General features: G+C 33.9%; 1 protein-coding gene across 2 annotated transcripts; it reads left to right on the top strand.

Moving 5' to 3' along the window:
• The first annotated feature begins 6,093 nt into the window (after positions 1–6,093).
• LOC125188488 (caffeoylshikimate esterase-like) lies at positions 6,094–9,010 on the top strand. Of its 2 annotated transcripts, none has more exons than XM_048085348.1 (8): positions 6,094–6,367; positions 6,457–6,547; positions 6,647–6,679; positions 7,310–7,456; positions 7,618–7,748; positions 7,900–8,037; positions 8,122–8,220; positions 8,609–9,010. In XM_048085348.1, the coding sequence occupies exons 1-8, from the start codon at positions 6,347–6,349 to the stop codon at positions 8,942–8,944; spliced, it is 996 nt and encodes a 331-aa protein (XP_047941305.1). In that variant the 5' UTR covers positions 6,094–6,346; the 3' UTR covers positions 8,945–9,010. The 2 variants fall into 2 exon arrangements, with proteins under 2 accessions (XP_047941305.1, XP_047941306.1); XM_048085349.1 differs by having other exon boundaries at positions 6,100–6,367; positions 6,457–6,531.
• Positions 9,011–14,892: the final 5,882 nt, after the last annotated feature.

Here is a 14,892-nt window from a genome sequence, read left to right as displayed (position 1 = left end):
TGACGTTGTGCTCTGGCTAATTAATTTTCTTCAGTTTCTCTCTCTGTAAATAGTGATTTGGGTTCTCAGAACCTTTTCAGTTTCAGCTCAAAGAAAAGCAAAACAGCGGTAAAATTTCGGATTGTTTTGCTTTGTGGAGTAAGATTTTTTATTATTTACAAAAATTGGTAGTATTTCAAATTGATTACTTATAATGAATTTTGTACGAAAAAAACCTTAAATATTTGGATTATTTAAATTCGGAATGGATATTGTAGGAATACTATTTTCAGTATGTTATTGTTTGTCTAATATAGTCTTCTTTATTTGTAGGATGAAATGGGGAGTTCTGATGGGGAATCTTTTTTAAGTCCTAGCTTTGATGTGCAGCCGAAGATCTGTATTCATGTGGGCAGGAATTTTGATTTAAGAAAATTAGTAAGATGTTAAAATTAGTATTTCATTTTTTTGATTATAATACTAATTATTAAAATATTATTTATTGACTGGTTATTCGATTTATTTATTTTATTTTATTTTTATAGGTACTTCCTCCTAACTTTCTAGGAAGTGATATGTGTTTAATTCCTGCAGAGTGTAAAATAATGATGTTTTCCACTCTATTTCAATGGGAAGTTGAAGGTTTTTTTTGACATAGATGTTATTTTTTAGTAGAAGGATGGGATAATTTTATCACCGAGAATAAAGTTGTAGTGGGTGACACTATAATTTTGGAGTACAAAGGTGATGGGTTGTTTACCGCTGATATCTACGCGAGTTATGGCTTAATTAAGCATGCACCAAGATTACCAAGTAATTGTTTTAATTATATATAAGTTGATTTGAATTTAAATACATACAATCTTATTTATATTTAACAATTGAATCTTATTGTTATAATTTTAGGTATTTTACGGAATTCGGCAGTTCCTCAGAATTATCAAGGAGGACCTTCATTTAGTATAGTTATACAAGAAGAAAAACGATATCAATTGGTAATTTTTCTCTGTGTATAATACATTTTATTACTCTAATTTATTACTCTTTATTAATAATAATCTAAAATATGATTTTATTAAAGTAAACTTTTTAGATTAACATGTTTTTTATTGTTTCAATTAATCTTGTACGATTAAAATTTTTAATATAATTATGATCATGGTATTGTGTTTTTCAAATGAACTACTATTTTCATTTTGGAGGCAACATCTACCTGAAAGGGAAGGTCATCAAATTGTTCTTACGAGTCGTCGTCGAAATTATTCTATGAAAGTAACACAATTTGATGATGATTTGCTAATTTTGCATAGTGGTAGGAGAATTTTCTATGATGAAAATAGTTTGGAAATTGGGAGCATAGTTACTTTTATGCTCTTACCAGATTCATACATCACTTTCAAGGTTGCGATTGAAACATGATATTTCAAGAAATCTCCTTTTTTTCAAGTGGTTATCGTTGTGGAATTTTTTCCATCCGTCTTCCAAGCACATTCTTCCGCTTGGAAGTATTCTGAGTTTTGTTGTCCAGAATCTGTGGAAACCGTTTTCGAGTTCACATGTTGGGCCAAGCTCATTTTGATATTGCTCAACCCTCCACCGTGAAGGTGTTCATTATAAAATAAAAAAATAATAAAAAAAAGCTCATTTCGATATTTTGCTTGAAATTTTTATGGGAAGATCTGTTGTATTATTTAACATTAATATAATTGTTTTTTTGAATCTAGATGACATAAAGAATGTTATATTAAAAATAAACAAAAGTATTAAATAAATTTCAATACATACCAGCTTTGATTGTTTTTCGGATGAAATTACTGTAAAGAACTGTGTAATGCTATCTGCCGAGTATCTCTCCTCTGGTTGCATAGACATTTTTTAACAAATTGAACTTTTGAGATTAACAAAGAGAATAATTGGAAATGAAAATGGTTTTAGATAAGAGAGGAAATTTACAGGAGTAATTGTGGAAGATGGAAATGGTTGTTGCCTTTATTGAATGGTAGGTAAGAATGATTTTAATATTTTGTATTCGATTTTGTACATGCGTATTCTCCGTTAACCAATTTGTTATTGAATAATATTATAATTAGATCATTGCGTAACTAATTAATATTATTTATATATTTGTCATCATTAGGGATGTGATCAAATGAAAACTCTATATAATTTATTGTACAAACTCAAAACTGTGATCTGAACTATTGAAAAATGTTCACAGATCACAAAAAAGCATCAACAGGAAAATGTCAACCGAATTTCAACGGTAGTTAATGATTGTTAATATTGTGTTGATACTGTGTTGACATTAAAATTTTGAAATTTTACACTGTGTTGATATCGTATTGGAATTGTGTTGAAGCTGTGTTGAAGAGTTTTGAGTTTGTACAATATATAAGTTTGCATTTTATCAGTACCCATCATCATTAACTATCATAGGTTTATTAGCTATTGGAGTGTAGAAAGAGTCAAAATGGGGTAATAGCATTCTATATTGTAGATGTAATAATTAACTTTTGTGTCACTGTAGATGTAATAATATCGTTCTACAGAGATAAACATCTTGTCATCAAATTTAGTTTATTAAATGTATAATTTTTTATTTGTCATGTAGATATTTCTAAACTAATAATTATAAAGATGTATATATATAAACATATGTTTCCAAATTTTGTACATCCAAAAATTGGTTTATTATCTAATAAATTTGTAATTTGTTTTTTGTATTATTATACTATACACTATTATTTGATTTTCTAGATTGTCATGTTTTTGGAAAACCTATTGTGCACAAATGTGGTTCTTATTCATAAAAGGAAGTTTTGATTTTAGAAATTGTATTTTTATCATTTATCTGAAAAAAATTTTTGTTTATCATTAGGTTTACTATATATATGTAAATGTTTGTATTTGTATTATATACTAGGCTATCGATAGTTGCATCATAAATGTAATATCATATTATTATTTTATAGTTACAGTTGTAGAGATTTTTAAAGTGATAACATGGAGTAGAATATATGCAAAATATTACTCACTTCTACAAAAGCATTAAAAAGAGAGTTAATTAAAGTACATATTGTTTGGTCTTTAAAATATTGTCATCAAATTAACTTACCTGATTAGGCTTTTCTTCAAAATACTTCATGTCGTCAGCTGTTATCACTGCATAAGATATAGTGCAAGATTGGTTTTTTATTTATCAAGCAAACATTTATTGTTTTATAGAGTTAAAATAAGTTTTGGACTAATTATGATTTACTTCGGTTACAGTAACTTTGAATTTGATGGTAGGGTTGCTGCTTAGCAATTCAAATTTCAATTGTATTCCAACATACAATGAACTATTATTGTAGAAAGTGGACCATCCTGTGTAGATTACAACTCTATCTTCAGCTTTCTTCAACATCATTTGCCATGTGTTGTTTTGGAATTCCAAAACAACCACTTCAACATCTTTGTCTGTCGCATGTGCTCTCCAAAATTGGATTGGTATGTGTTATGATGTTAATTACATTAAGTTATTAGTTTCGATTGTTCAATTTATAAATAAATTAACACTATGTTCATCTCAAATGTGTATATGATGTAAAAATATAAATTCTTACAAATCTTTTTCGGTTTGATTTTGTGATGGTTGATTTGGAAGAAGGTGAAGCAATCGAATGTGAAGATGATGCGTTGTGCATTTCTTGGCCAGTTGAACCTATAAAGGATTAATTAAAACATGGAGAACTAAAATTTTTATTGACAAAGTTGAATTTATTTTAATTAATTACCTGGTTGTTAGAATACTTTACCACACCCTGATTTATCAAACATTTCCACGGAGAAATGATTGTGTGCCACATAATGAAAAATCAAGAAGTCTTCAGAGTTTAAGTTGTGAGCCTTGTGGAATTGCTCCCATCCCTCATCCAAGGACATTCTTCCATTTGGAAGTATTTTGAGCTTTGTCTTCCAAGTTTTGCCAAATTTGTTCTCTATTGTGCACTTTGGTCCCATTGTATCTCCATGATGTCTTTGAAAACATATTGGGAACATCTGTTTGAATATTTAAAATGAATGTATTAATTTTGTGCATCTAGATCAGTTTGACTATTTTAAAACTAAAAGTACCAAACAAATTTCAATATAATTGATAATCTATCTTAAAAGATGTTGTTTAGCATATACATAGCAGTTTTTATTGTTGTTCTAAATCAATCATCTTGAAGAATTTGTTAAAATCGTCCATGTATACTATGTTGTAAGATGAAGAATCTGAAGACATTTTGTGACAGAGAGGACTTTGTTGAAGATTTAAGTGGAATGACTTGAGAGAAGATTCGCATGAGTTTTTGTTTCGTGTAGGTGTAGTTATTGTTGGTTTTATTTAATGGTAGGTGAAAAGTAAATAACTAATATTATAATTTGATTAAAATCTACGAGTAGTTGAAAAGAGTATAGTTAAATTTTTAAATATCATTGTATAAAGATTATACTCAATATTGAAGTGCGTATAATTTTATTTCATTTGCACTTGTTTTATTAAATATTATATTAACATTATACGGAATATTGAACTATATCTTATAAAAGTGAGTAATATTGTACAAATCATGATATATCAAAGTAATATTAATGGTTAATTACTTATATTCAATTTGTTGCATTTGTTATATTAATAGTAATTTTTCTATATTGTAAAGTTTTAAATAGATTGAATAATTTATCTATACATATATAAAAGGCGAGTTTTGGCCTTTTCTTGAAATATTTATATGTTTTGTCCTTATTCTGAAATATTTATAAGTTATGGACCAATTTGAATATTTTAAGTAACTCATGAATATTTATTTAGTTATTTAATGAGCATTTGACTAATTCTTAAAGGACTACAATGACTCATTGGTAGTTACAAATATTTAAATAGAATAATGAGCATTTAACAAATTTTGTAACCTATATTGTCTTGATTTTAAAATTATGATGTTTTAATTCCATGATCTCTCATTTACTAATTTTGTACCTATAAAAGGCATAGAATTGTGGATGAAATACAATATACACACTAACAAAACATTCTTCATTCTCTCTCAGCTCTCAACATTTTATTACACATTTTAGGAACATTGTTTTGCTCGATTTTGGAGCCCTGTCAAGTTTATAGGTGCCTAGCAGGTTTGAGATGTTATATACGTTAGGAAGAAGTCGTTTTCATCTCTGGGGAAAATATGTCAATCCGAGAGCACTAACCGTGATGTAATTTGTCTTGCGGAAAGATGGTTTTTCTTGACTAATTTTCATTGTAATTTCCATTTCATTTATTGTTGTTTTTTTCCTTTGATTACAAAAGTTAGAGTACCGCGTGTATATGGTTCCAGAATTTTATCCCAATATTTCTTACAGTTCTTAGAGAGAGAAGAATTGTAACATCCTTAACTCAAACATACATAGTATTTATCTTCATCTTTACACAATTTATTATTTTTAGTAGAGAAATATGAAGGATTGTTTTAAACATATTTTTCAAAAATGTCAACACTTAATGTAGTCTCTTTATCATTGTCCAAATAATTGTGTTTGTCTCAATTCAATTTTAAATATGTTTAAGTTAATGTCTTTAGGTGTAAAATGAATTGAGGAGTATATATTTATTGATTTTTTATTACATAGTAGTATATTTTTCTATTTTAAATCGTATATAATTATATTGTTTCTTATTTTAATTAATCGATTAACAATTTAAAATTGTATGACAAAAAAATATTCCGTCGTGCATCGCACGTGGATTAAGACTAGTTTTTATAATAGTAGTAGTACTTATAATATTAAGTATATAGCCTTAAAATATTGTTAAATAATTTCCTTCATTCACACCTCGCTCGGATTATAGGATTTGACGAATTTTGTCAGCTGCGCAACGCGACGAGGATATCCTAGTTTGATTAATAAGGATGCATCCTAATTTAGTCGAAATGAAATTAAAATATATTGATGGGCATAGACACGTGGCTTCGATAGAATGATGGGCGATGACTATAAATTTCGAGAAACGTGATGAAGAGAGAGTGAGAGGAGGGTGAAGAAGAATGGGTGTCTGAATCTTCATCCTCAATTCCAATGATTCACCCCACATGCATCCCCATCATATTCATATAAATATTCTATTATATTGCCAGTTTCGTCTACACGTAACCCCAAGCACAGAATTTGGAACTTTTCCAACTTCATTTTAATCAAAACCAAATAATACAACCACATCAATCAAACCGCCTCATTTGCTCGTGCCTTATCCACTTTCTTCATAGTTGAAAAATAATTTTGCTTATTTTCTAGTCTCAAGTCAAAATATGTTTGTGTTTTGATCCGGTAAAATTGGATCTAGATGGATGTTATATATTGTGAGGTGGCCTTTGTTTGATTCTTCTTTTTTTTTTTTGGCTAAATGCTTCGAGAATTTTGTTGACATGAGCTTGTTTTTGTGTTGAATTTTAGGAGTATATAACGAATTCTAGAGGGGTGGAGCTGTTTACTTGCAAATGGTTGCCTATTTCTTCTCCAAAATCTCTGGTTTTTCTCTGCCATGGTTTCTCCACTCTCTCTCTCTCTCACATACAAACTCATTCTAATGTGTTTTCTTCATCAATGTTTTTCATTTTAAATGATGGTAATGAATGGATTGCAGGTTATGGCATGGAATGTGGTAACTTCATGAAAGGTAATTTTATCTCACATTAGAACTGTCAGTTTTCATAATTGAATGATGTGTGTAGAAACATGTGAGTGTTGTTTGTTTCCATCATAGAATTCTGCTTAAATCTGTTGTTTGTTTGATATTTTTATTTAACTTGGATGAACTTGGAAATTGTGTTGCAAATGAGTACATAACTCGATACCTTAATCGTAAGTGCAAGAACCGGTTAGTCGATTGTATGCCAAAAGACTTATCTCGAGGATGTGATAGGATGCTTGTTCACCGTTATCTATTTCAGTCATTTAGCATGGTAAAGGTACTACTATTAGTGCGAGGTTAGAATGTCGATTGCTACTTGACCAAGAAATTTTCATTGTTTGGTTATTAGGTTTACCTAACTGATGTTCTCTACCGATATATATTTATGGAGGCACGTTAATCTAATAATCTGGTTAGAGTGGAAAACCTAGGTGTGTGTTCGTTGTTTCATCATGGCTGCACTTTGTTGATTTAGGCGATGCCAGGATATGATTCCTTAAGACTTGTATCGGTGTAAAGTTACTCTAGTAGTGATTGTATTAGAACTATAACATGAATTGACACTTTTTAAGTTCCAATTGAATAATTTTATCCTTTTATTGTTTTGATCGTTAGGTGTTGGGGTTGAACAGTCGAATCATGGCTATGCTGTGTTTGGAATTGATTACGAAGGCCACGGACAGTCCTCAGGTGCTCGATGTTACATCAAGAGGTTCGACAATATTGTTAACGACTGCAGTGAATATTTCAAGTCGGTCTGTGGTGAGTCACCGAACTCTGGTGGTAAAAAATCATGAATCAGGGAGGATGGAATTGATTAGTTTGTAGAGATATATGGAACGAACCTGATTGCTAATTATATTTCACACTTGAGAATCCTCTTCAATAGTAATAAGCAATAATGGTTTTCTTGAATTTTTCAGCACGGGAAGAGTATAAGAGAAAGAGAAGATTCTTATACGGAGAATCAATGGGAGGCGCAGTTGCTCTGCTAATACACAAGAAAGATGCTAGTTTTTGGGATGGTGCCATTCTAGTCGCTCCTATGTGCAAGGTCGTGCAATGCGTTTCAATTTGTCAATAGAGATATCGAACTTTAGTGTTTGGTCCATGTCTTTGTGCATATTTAGTAATACTGTGTACCGACATACAGCAGAGACTCACTTGTGTTGATTTTGGTTTCGCTTTTGTTGTGAAATTGTTAGATATCGGAGAAGGTGAAGCCACACCCTATAACCATCAGCCTTTTAACTAGAGTCGAAGACGTCATTCCTAAATGGAAGATTGTTCCAACAAAGGATGTCATTGATTCAGCCTTCAAGGATCCTGTAAAACGAGAACAGGTGAGTGTTAAACTTCCAGAATTTGACATTTTTCTCGATATAGTTTTGTGGTACAATTATGAACGCCACGGCATTTTCACGCAGATACGTGGCAACAAGTTGATATATCAAGAGAAACCAAGGTTAAAGACAGCGCTTGAACTTCTCAGAACTAGCATGAACCTCGAGGACAGCTTGAATGAGGTGTCTCCTATACTAATTCAGTTGTTTTTTTCTTTCATTTCACGAGCTCGTTTCGTTGTTTTTTACTATTATCGGTGCTGCTGACATTGAGTGCTTCTTTTCATACTCCATGTTCGTTAAATCATCTGCTCTTCTTGACGAATTTGAGATTCTTGAAGTATGCACATAATCAACACAACATACTAAATTCATTTCTCTCTTCGATTTCATTTTTTCAATTGGTTTTGTTGTTACATTTTCATGATACATTTCGTGATGCAATCTATATCTTTGAGCTTGATTCCGTTTGTGTACTCGTTTCCATGATACCTCTCGTTGGATTACATTTTCATGTTGCATTTCTTTCCATGTTATATGAGAAACTTATATTTTGTTTATCATTCGACAGGTGACACTGCCATTCTTCGTTTTGCACGGTGAAGCAGACACTGTGACAGATCCGGAAGTTAGCAGGGCCTTGTACGAGCAAGCCAGCAGCGCAGACAAGACGATGAAGATGTATGCCGGGATGTGGCATGGGCTAACGGCGGGCGAGCCAGACGACAACATCAAGATTGTGTTCACAGACATCTTGGCATGGCTGGACAAGCGATCAGAAGATGAGAGTGCTCGCTTCTCCAAACTCAGTCAACCAAAGAGAGAACAAAACGAGTGCGAAACCCGGTCCAACGCCAAGAATTCACATGGATGGAAAGGTGGTTGCTTATTTCATTCTGCAATGTAACATGAAAAAATTGGCTTTGGACTTATAAATGGATGCAATTCATTGGTATCATATATTATCATGGAATTATAATCTCGATTTTTTTAAGGATAGAAAATAGGGCACAATTTTGGATGATATAGCTGACTCAAAAGTTTTGATGGTATAAATCTGCTTGCGGTCTGAAATCCTTCCTTTGTTGGGAGAGTATGTTTGTTGTTGACCCGACCCAAGGACGTGTTGTAGGAGTAACCCATTACCTTCTGGGTGGAATTGGCGGCTCGCCCCCTGGCTGGTGCGGCTGAGCCGGAGTGGGCTCAGCAGTCGTATCTCAAATTGAAAGTGGTCAATTCATTTTTTGGATCTGTTTTCAAATTGGTGAATGGTGGCGACATTCACCAAGGGGAATGCCCAATAGCGCTGATAAACCCTTCCTATACGATCGGCGGGTTTATTAGCACTATTGCAGGTACTTGGACGATAAACCCACCCTAGGGCGCGCCGATCGGTGCTATTGCAAGGTGTTTCGTGGAATTTGTCCTTGAATTTTTTTTATTTTTTAAAAAACATTGTAAATACCTAACTTCTCATGTTATTTCATTCACCCCTTCACTCCAATCAAGTATCTCTTCCTATTTTTCCCAAAATCTACTCCAAATGAATCCCGAAGGTGTCGATCTTACGGGTGCCTTAGAGCAAGCCATGTTGGACTATGGTATGCAGTATTACGAGAGGTTAATGCAGCAATGACGGCAACAACAGGAAGAACAGTTACCTAGGTCAATCCTCAATCGGGAGCTAGTCTTCGGAGAGCACGCGTAGCCCGAACAACTAATCGCAGACTACTTTGCCGACAAACCACGGTGGGGCTTGACTGTTTTTCGTTGACCTTTTTAGAATGTGATGAGATGTTATCTTACGCCATTGCTAACAAATTGGAGGAGCATGATGAATACTTCCATCAGCGTCCCGACGCTAGTGGCAGACTTGGCATACTGCAGAAGTGCACGACCAAGAATAAGACAGTTGGCTTATGGAGGAATTGTCCAACCTCGTAGAGAGGCCAATTCACGAATGGTACAAAAGAACGCACCCTATGATGTTTTTCAAAGTTGTTGTTGACCAACGACTTTGGATATAACATGCTTACTTTGGTATGGTCGGGTCAAACAACGACATCAATGTCTTGAACCAGTCGCCTCTCTTCAACGAAGTATGTTGTGGTAGATGCTCGACCATCGAATTCATTGCCAACGACCAATAGTATCATATGGACCCTATTTGGCTGATGCCATATACCCGAGGTGGCCAGTATTTTTGAAGTCGATAACTTGTCCAATGGATGGGAAGAGAGATTTATTTGCTCAAAGGCAGAGCTGCACGGAAGGATGTCGAGCATGCATCTGGTGTACTACAATCGCATTAGGCAATGGTGAAAGGCCTAGCGCGTTTCTTCTACAAATCTTGTATCACTAATATCGTGTATGCATGCATCATCATTCCTAACATGATAGTCAAGGATAAAGGTGAATGAGTCACCAATTGGGGCGAGGATGACACTAGACCTAGCTCCGGTGTAGCCCGCAAGCCCCAAAATCGGGGATTACTACTCCAATTAGGTTCTTCATGAACAGACTACAATGCTTGAGGAAGAAATTCATGCTCAACTCCAGCGCAGTATGATCGAAGAAATTTTGGTCAAGTAACTGTTGAAGATTGTTTGTACCTTTTATATTAGTTTGTATCAGGTTTTTCAGCATTTTAATATCACGAAAATTTAAATATCGTGTTCTAAATCTTTGTTACTTTGTGTTGTGACAGAATAGAGCAATTGCGTAATCGAGACAAACAAAAAACGTAAAGAGACACGGATTTACATGGTTCACCAACGTTGTGTTGGCTACGTCCATAGAAAGGAAAGGAGGGCAGATTGTATTCAGATTACAGAGTTATGTGCCTTGCTTGTATATAAATAGACACACGAGACAGGCTAGGCCAATATAACAATTAGGACCAAAAACAGAAACATAACATAGCTTCGGGTAACAATATAGATTCAAGGCATATTAACATTTTGTTATTTTACTTTATTTGATAACACAAAATTTTTTAAAAAATAATGATAATGTTGGTGAAATAAGTTAGGGCGAATTTTGAAGCAAAAATTTGGGCGCTATTGCAGGTAGGGGTGAGCATTCGGGTTTCGGTTCAATTTTTTGACCAAATCGAACCGAAATCGAAAAACTGAATTTATGCTAAAATAAAAATCGAACCGAAACTGAAAAATCAAAAACCGAACTTAAAAAATCGAACTAAACCAAAAAACCAAAATTATGTGTGATTTTAAAAAGCCTAAAAACTTAAAACCAAAAAATAACACAAAATATCATAAAATCATAACATCCATCAACCATATCAACCAACAAAAATAAATATTTAGGCCAAAACATTAAAAAAAGTGTTTCATGATATCTAATTAATTTACAACAAATTATAACAATGTAAATCTATTCCCAAGTCTTCAATACTTCCAAGGGATGAGCTTTGGTCATATCTCTTGCCCATAGTCATAAGCTTTGAATCAACTTTGTAAAATCTGAAATACAAAATAATAGTACCATAAGTTATTAATAATGAAGCAGAGAATATATGATTGTCTAAGAAAATGCTAATGAAAAGTAGAGAGGTTGAGAAAATTAGAATTGAAATATTTGAATCTGGGGTAGCAGATCTGGATTGATTAGGGCCATAATCATTTTTAAATATCAAAATTTATGTGTCTTATCATGTTTGTGGATTCTTTAATTATTTCTAGTTCCTAAAAGAACAAATCCAAATACTCATCATCTAAAGAATACATTAATGCCTAAACACAATAACTTTAGAAGTATTTTAATTTTGAACGCTAATTTGAGAGTTAGTGAAGAAAATAGATGAGTTTGAGTTTTTACCTTCTTCTGAAGACGGCGTGGATGGCTGGAGCACGGTCGAAGGCGGCATGGATGGCTGGAGCACGGCTGGAAGCGATGAGCTGGAACAGAGATAGGCGCCGGGTTGGAGGCTTAGGCCATGCTTGGTATGATGGAATGGAATGGGGGAATGGAATGACATTCCTACCTCCATTCCATTCCTTTGCTTGGTAAATTTTTTCCTTAGGAATCACCATTCCATTCCACATGGGAATACCCATTCCATCCATTTAGCTAAGGAATGGTCATTCCATTCCATTTCATTTTCCTTTCTTCTTATTTTAAAATTTAACAAAATTAAATAAATATTATTTAATATTATATTTAAATTTAATATCATCTCAATTTTAGCATAAATTAAAATTTTAAAATTTTTAATAATTGAAAAAAACACACACACACACCAACTCACACAAACACACACACACACAACAACTCACACACACACACACAAAACACAGCAAAACACACACAAACACACACACACAGCAAAACACACACAAACACACACACACAGCAAAACACACACACACAGCAAATCACACAGCACACACAACACACACACACACACACACACAGCAACTCACACACAACAACACACACACACGCAGCAACTCACACACAACACGCACATGGCAAAACACACACACAAACAACTCACACACCACCACATATACACACACACATCAACACATGCATACACCACATATGCACACACTCATTTACGTGTATCGTATAAATTTATATGATCCAAAATATTGACAAAAATATTTTTGAATAAATATTCTTTTTATAGAATCAACATATTAATTATTCATATTTCATTCCAATCCATTCATATATTATTTTGTAGTTACCAAGCATAGGAATGAAATCAATCAAGGAATAACAATTCCATTCCATTTGTAAACCTTACATTCACCAAGCACAAGAATGGAATGAAATTGTCATTCCATTCCCACCTTCATTCCATTCCCATCTCCATTCCATTCACTCCTCATTCCATTCCATCATACCAAGCATGGCCTTAGAGTTTGTGAGATTTAACCTTTAGGGTTAGAGACTTAGAGTGGAGACCGGAATCGAGAACGGAGGCGGAGAGATTGAGAATGGAGTTTGGAGAGTCAGATTGAGAAAGGAGGCGGAGAGTCAGTTAGGGGTATTAAATTAAGTATAAAAATAGATAGTTCATGACTTTGAATCTTCCATAGTCAACACCATTGAGTGCACAAACAGATTAGTAGCGCAGAGCTTTGAACTATATCTCCATGACATGCACTGAGACACTTAGACATTGTAACATTACAATGAACTGGCGACATGCTGCATGACAGACTGCACTGCGAAACCATTCCCTCTTTGTTTTTCCTTCTCCAGTCTCTTGGCTAACAAAACATCGGCAGTGGGCCACGTTTCCCGGGAACTAGCACTATCAGATGGTGACTCGCGGACCTGAATTAGAATTTGAGCCGCGCTCATGAAAATTTGGCGATCCACAGGCATCTGAAGAGACCAACGAGAGGGATGTCTGAAGCCCACCTCCTACAGACCGTGGCTGTTGTCGAGGAGGCAACATTGATGATTGGTCAATGATATGAGGCCCAGAGGATGTCCCCATTTGAATATGCCACTAATGATCTGCACTTCTGGAGGATAAAATTGGAGCACAATCTGAGATGACTGGGTAAATTTCAATGTTCAAACAGATGTTATGGAAGTTAGAGCAATCTGGTGAAACTGAAAGAAAAAGTGAAATAAAATTGTTACATCCATATTTTAACGACTGAAAAAGAAGCAACACTTGTCACTATTTCGAGCAAAGCTTGTACAAACTTGTATATACATCATCAGTGGATTTCAGTGGTACAACACACCTGAGCTTTATGACCACAAATTTGAAAAATAAGATTTGGATGCACGTAGGGCAAGAAGATATTGAAGAAACCAGCAGCAAGCATGCACACGTTTCCCAGCAAATTTAAAACAATTAAATGCAACAGCCACCAGCCTAGCTATAAGATCACTTGCTTCACAGATACAACTATATGGTGTGGTATTAGGGAAAGAAATTTGAAAATATGTTTTAAATTTAAGCTCCTCTCTTGTATCATCTGAACTGCATGTTACCACCAAATACCAATAACTATGTATGAAAGTAAGAGAAAAAGAGACATTCCTCTTAAAATAGTTCTGTTTCCTTAAGATGTTCAGTGAGATTTTTGTACCCCTAGGCTCGTTCATGTTCATTGGTATGGATTGGGCAGATATGAATCTGAGTCATCGGGTTTCACTGTTTACTCCAGATTTTTGCTCCTTAATTTGTGTGTTCATGTTTCAAGATATAATTATGGGACCCACTACTTTCATTTTTTATTGGAAAATAATTTAGGAGTTTGTTGGTCAAACTTTCCAAAATGCCCTCGCAAAATGGTATATTAGGAGTTTGCAGGGGTACATATGGTATTTTACCTTCATATCTGGATCCAACTTCCGATGCAGGAATCAAATACTACCTCAATCCAAAGAAATGAATTAGGCACATTCCATACGTCAACAGTGCGGGCCCATATTTCCAAAATTAAACCTTGAAACATGAACTCCATGATTGACCCAGATTTGTGCCCAATTCTACCTATATTACATGGTCAACTTTTATAGACTGCAGTCTTGTAGTTTTTTTTTTATTTGGGATTCCAATTGAAGTACTTGTCTCCATCTTATGGATTACAGGTTTGACCGCATAGACATTTTATCCAAAAGCATGAATACGTATAATGTAACAGCCCAGAATTCTAGGGTACAATAAATACGGGGGCTGCTACTAAAACGGACTTCAAAGCACTGAGAATAAAGCCTAGGGTTTCAATAAAAGAGGTTCGACTAAGGCATTAAACGAACTAACAAGCCCTAAGTCAACGATTTAGTCAAGAGGAATAAATGAAGGATAAATATCATAAAACGTGATCGAAATCAGAAGGGGTTCAACATGAGTCAACAGAA

This window comes from Salvia hispanica, chromosome 5 (genome assembly GCF_023119035.1).
Source record: "Salvia hispanica cultivar TCC Black 2014 chromosome 5, UniMelb_Shisp_WGS_1.0, whole genome shotgun sequence".
In the NCBI taxonomy this organism is placed as follows: Eukaryota; Viridiplantae; Streptophyta; class Magnoliopsida; order Lamiales; family Lamiaceae; genus Salvia; species Salvia hispanica.
The sequence above is the reverse complement of the archived record's forward strand: the minus strand, read 5'-3'. Positions and strand labels throughout refer to the sequence as shown.

Bases quoted from the DNA above. Each gene is read 5' to 3' on its own strand.
- LOC125188488 (XM_048085348.1), top strand. From the start codon at position 6,347: ATGGATGTTATATATTGTGAG. The intron at 6,680-7,309 runs GTAATTTTATCT...TTTGATCGTTAG, and splicing joins ATGTGGTAACTTCATGAAAG to GTGTTGGGGTTGAACAGTCG. The intron at 8,038-8,121 runs GTGAGTGTTAAA...ATTTTCACGCAG, and splicing joins ATCCTGTAAAACGAGAACAG to ATACGTGGCAACAAGTTGAT.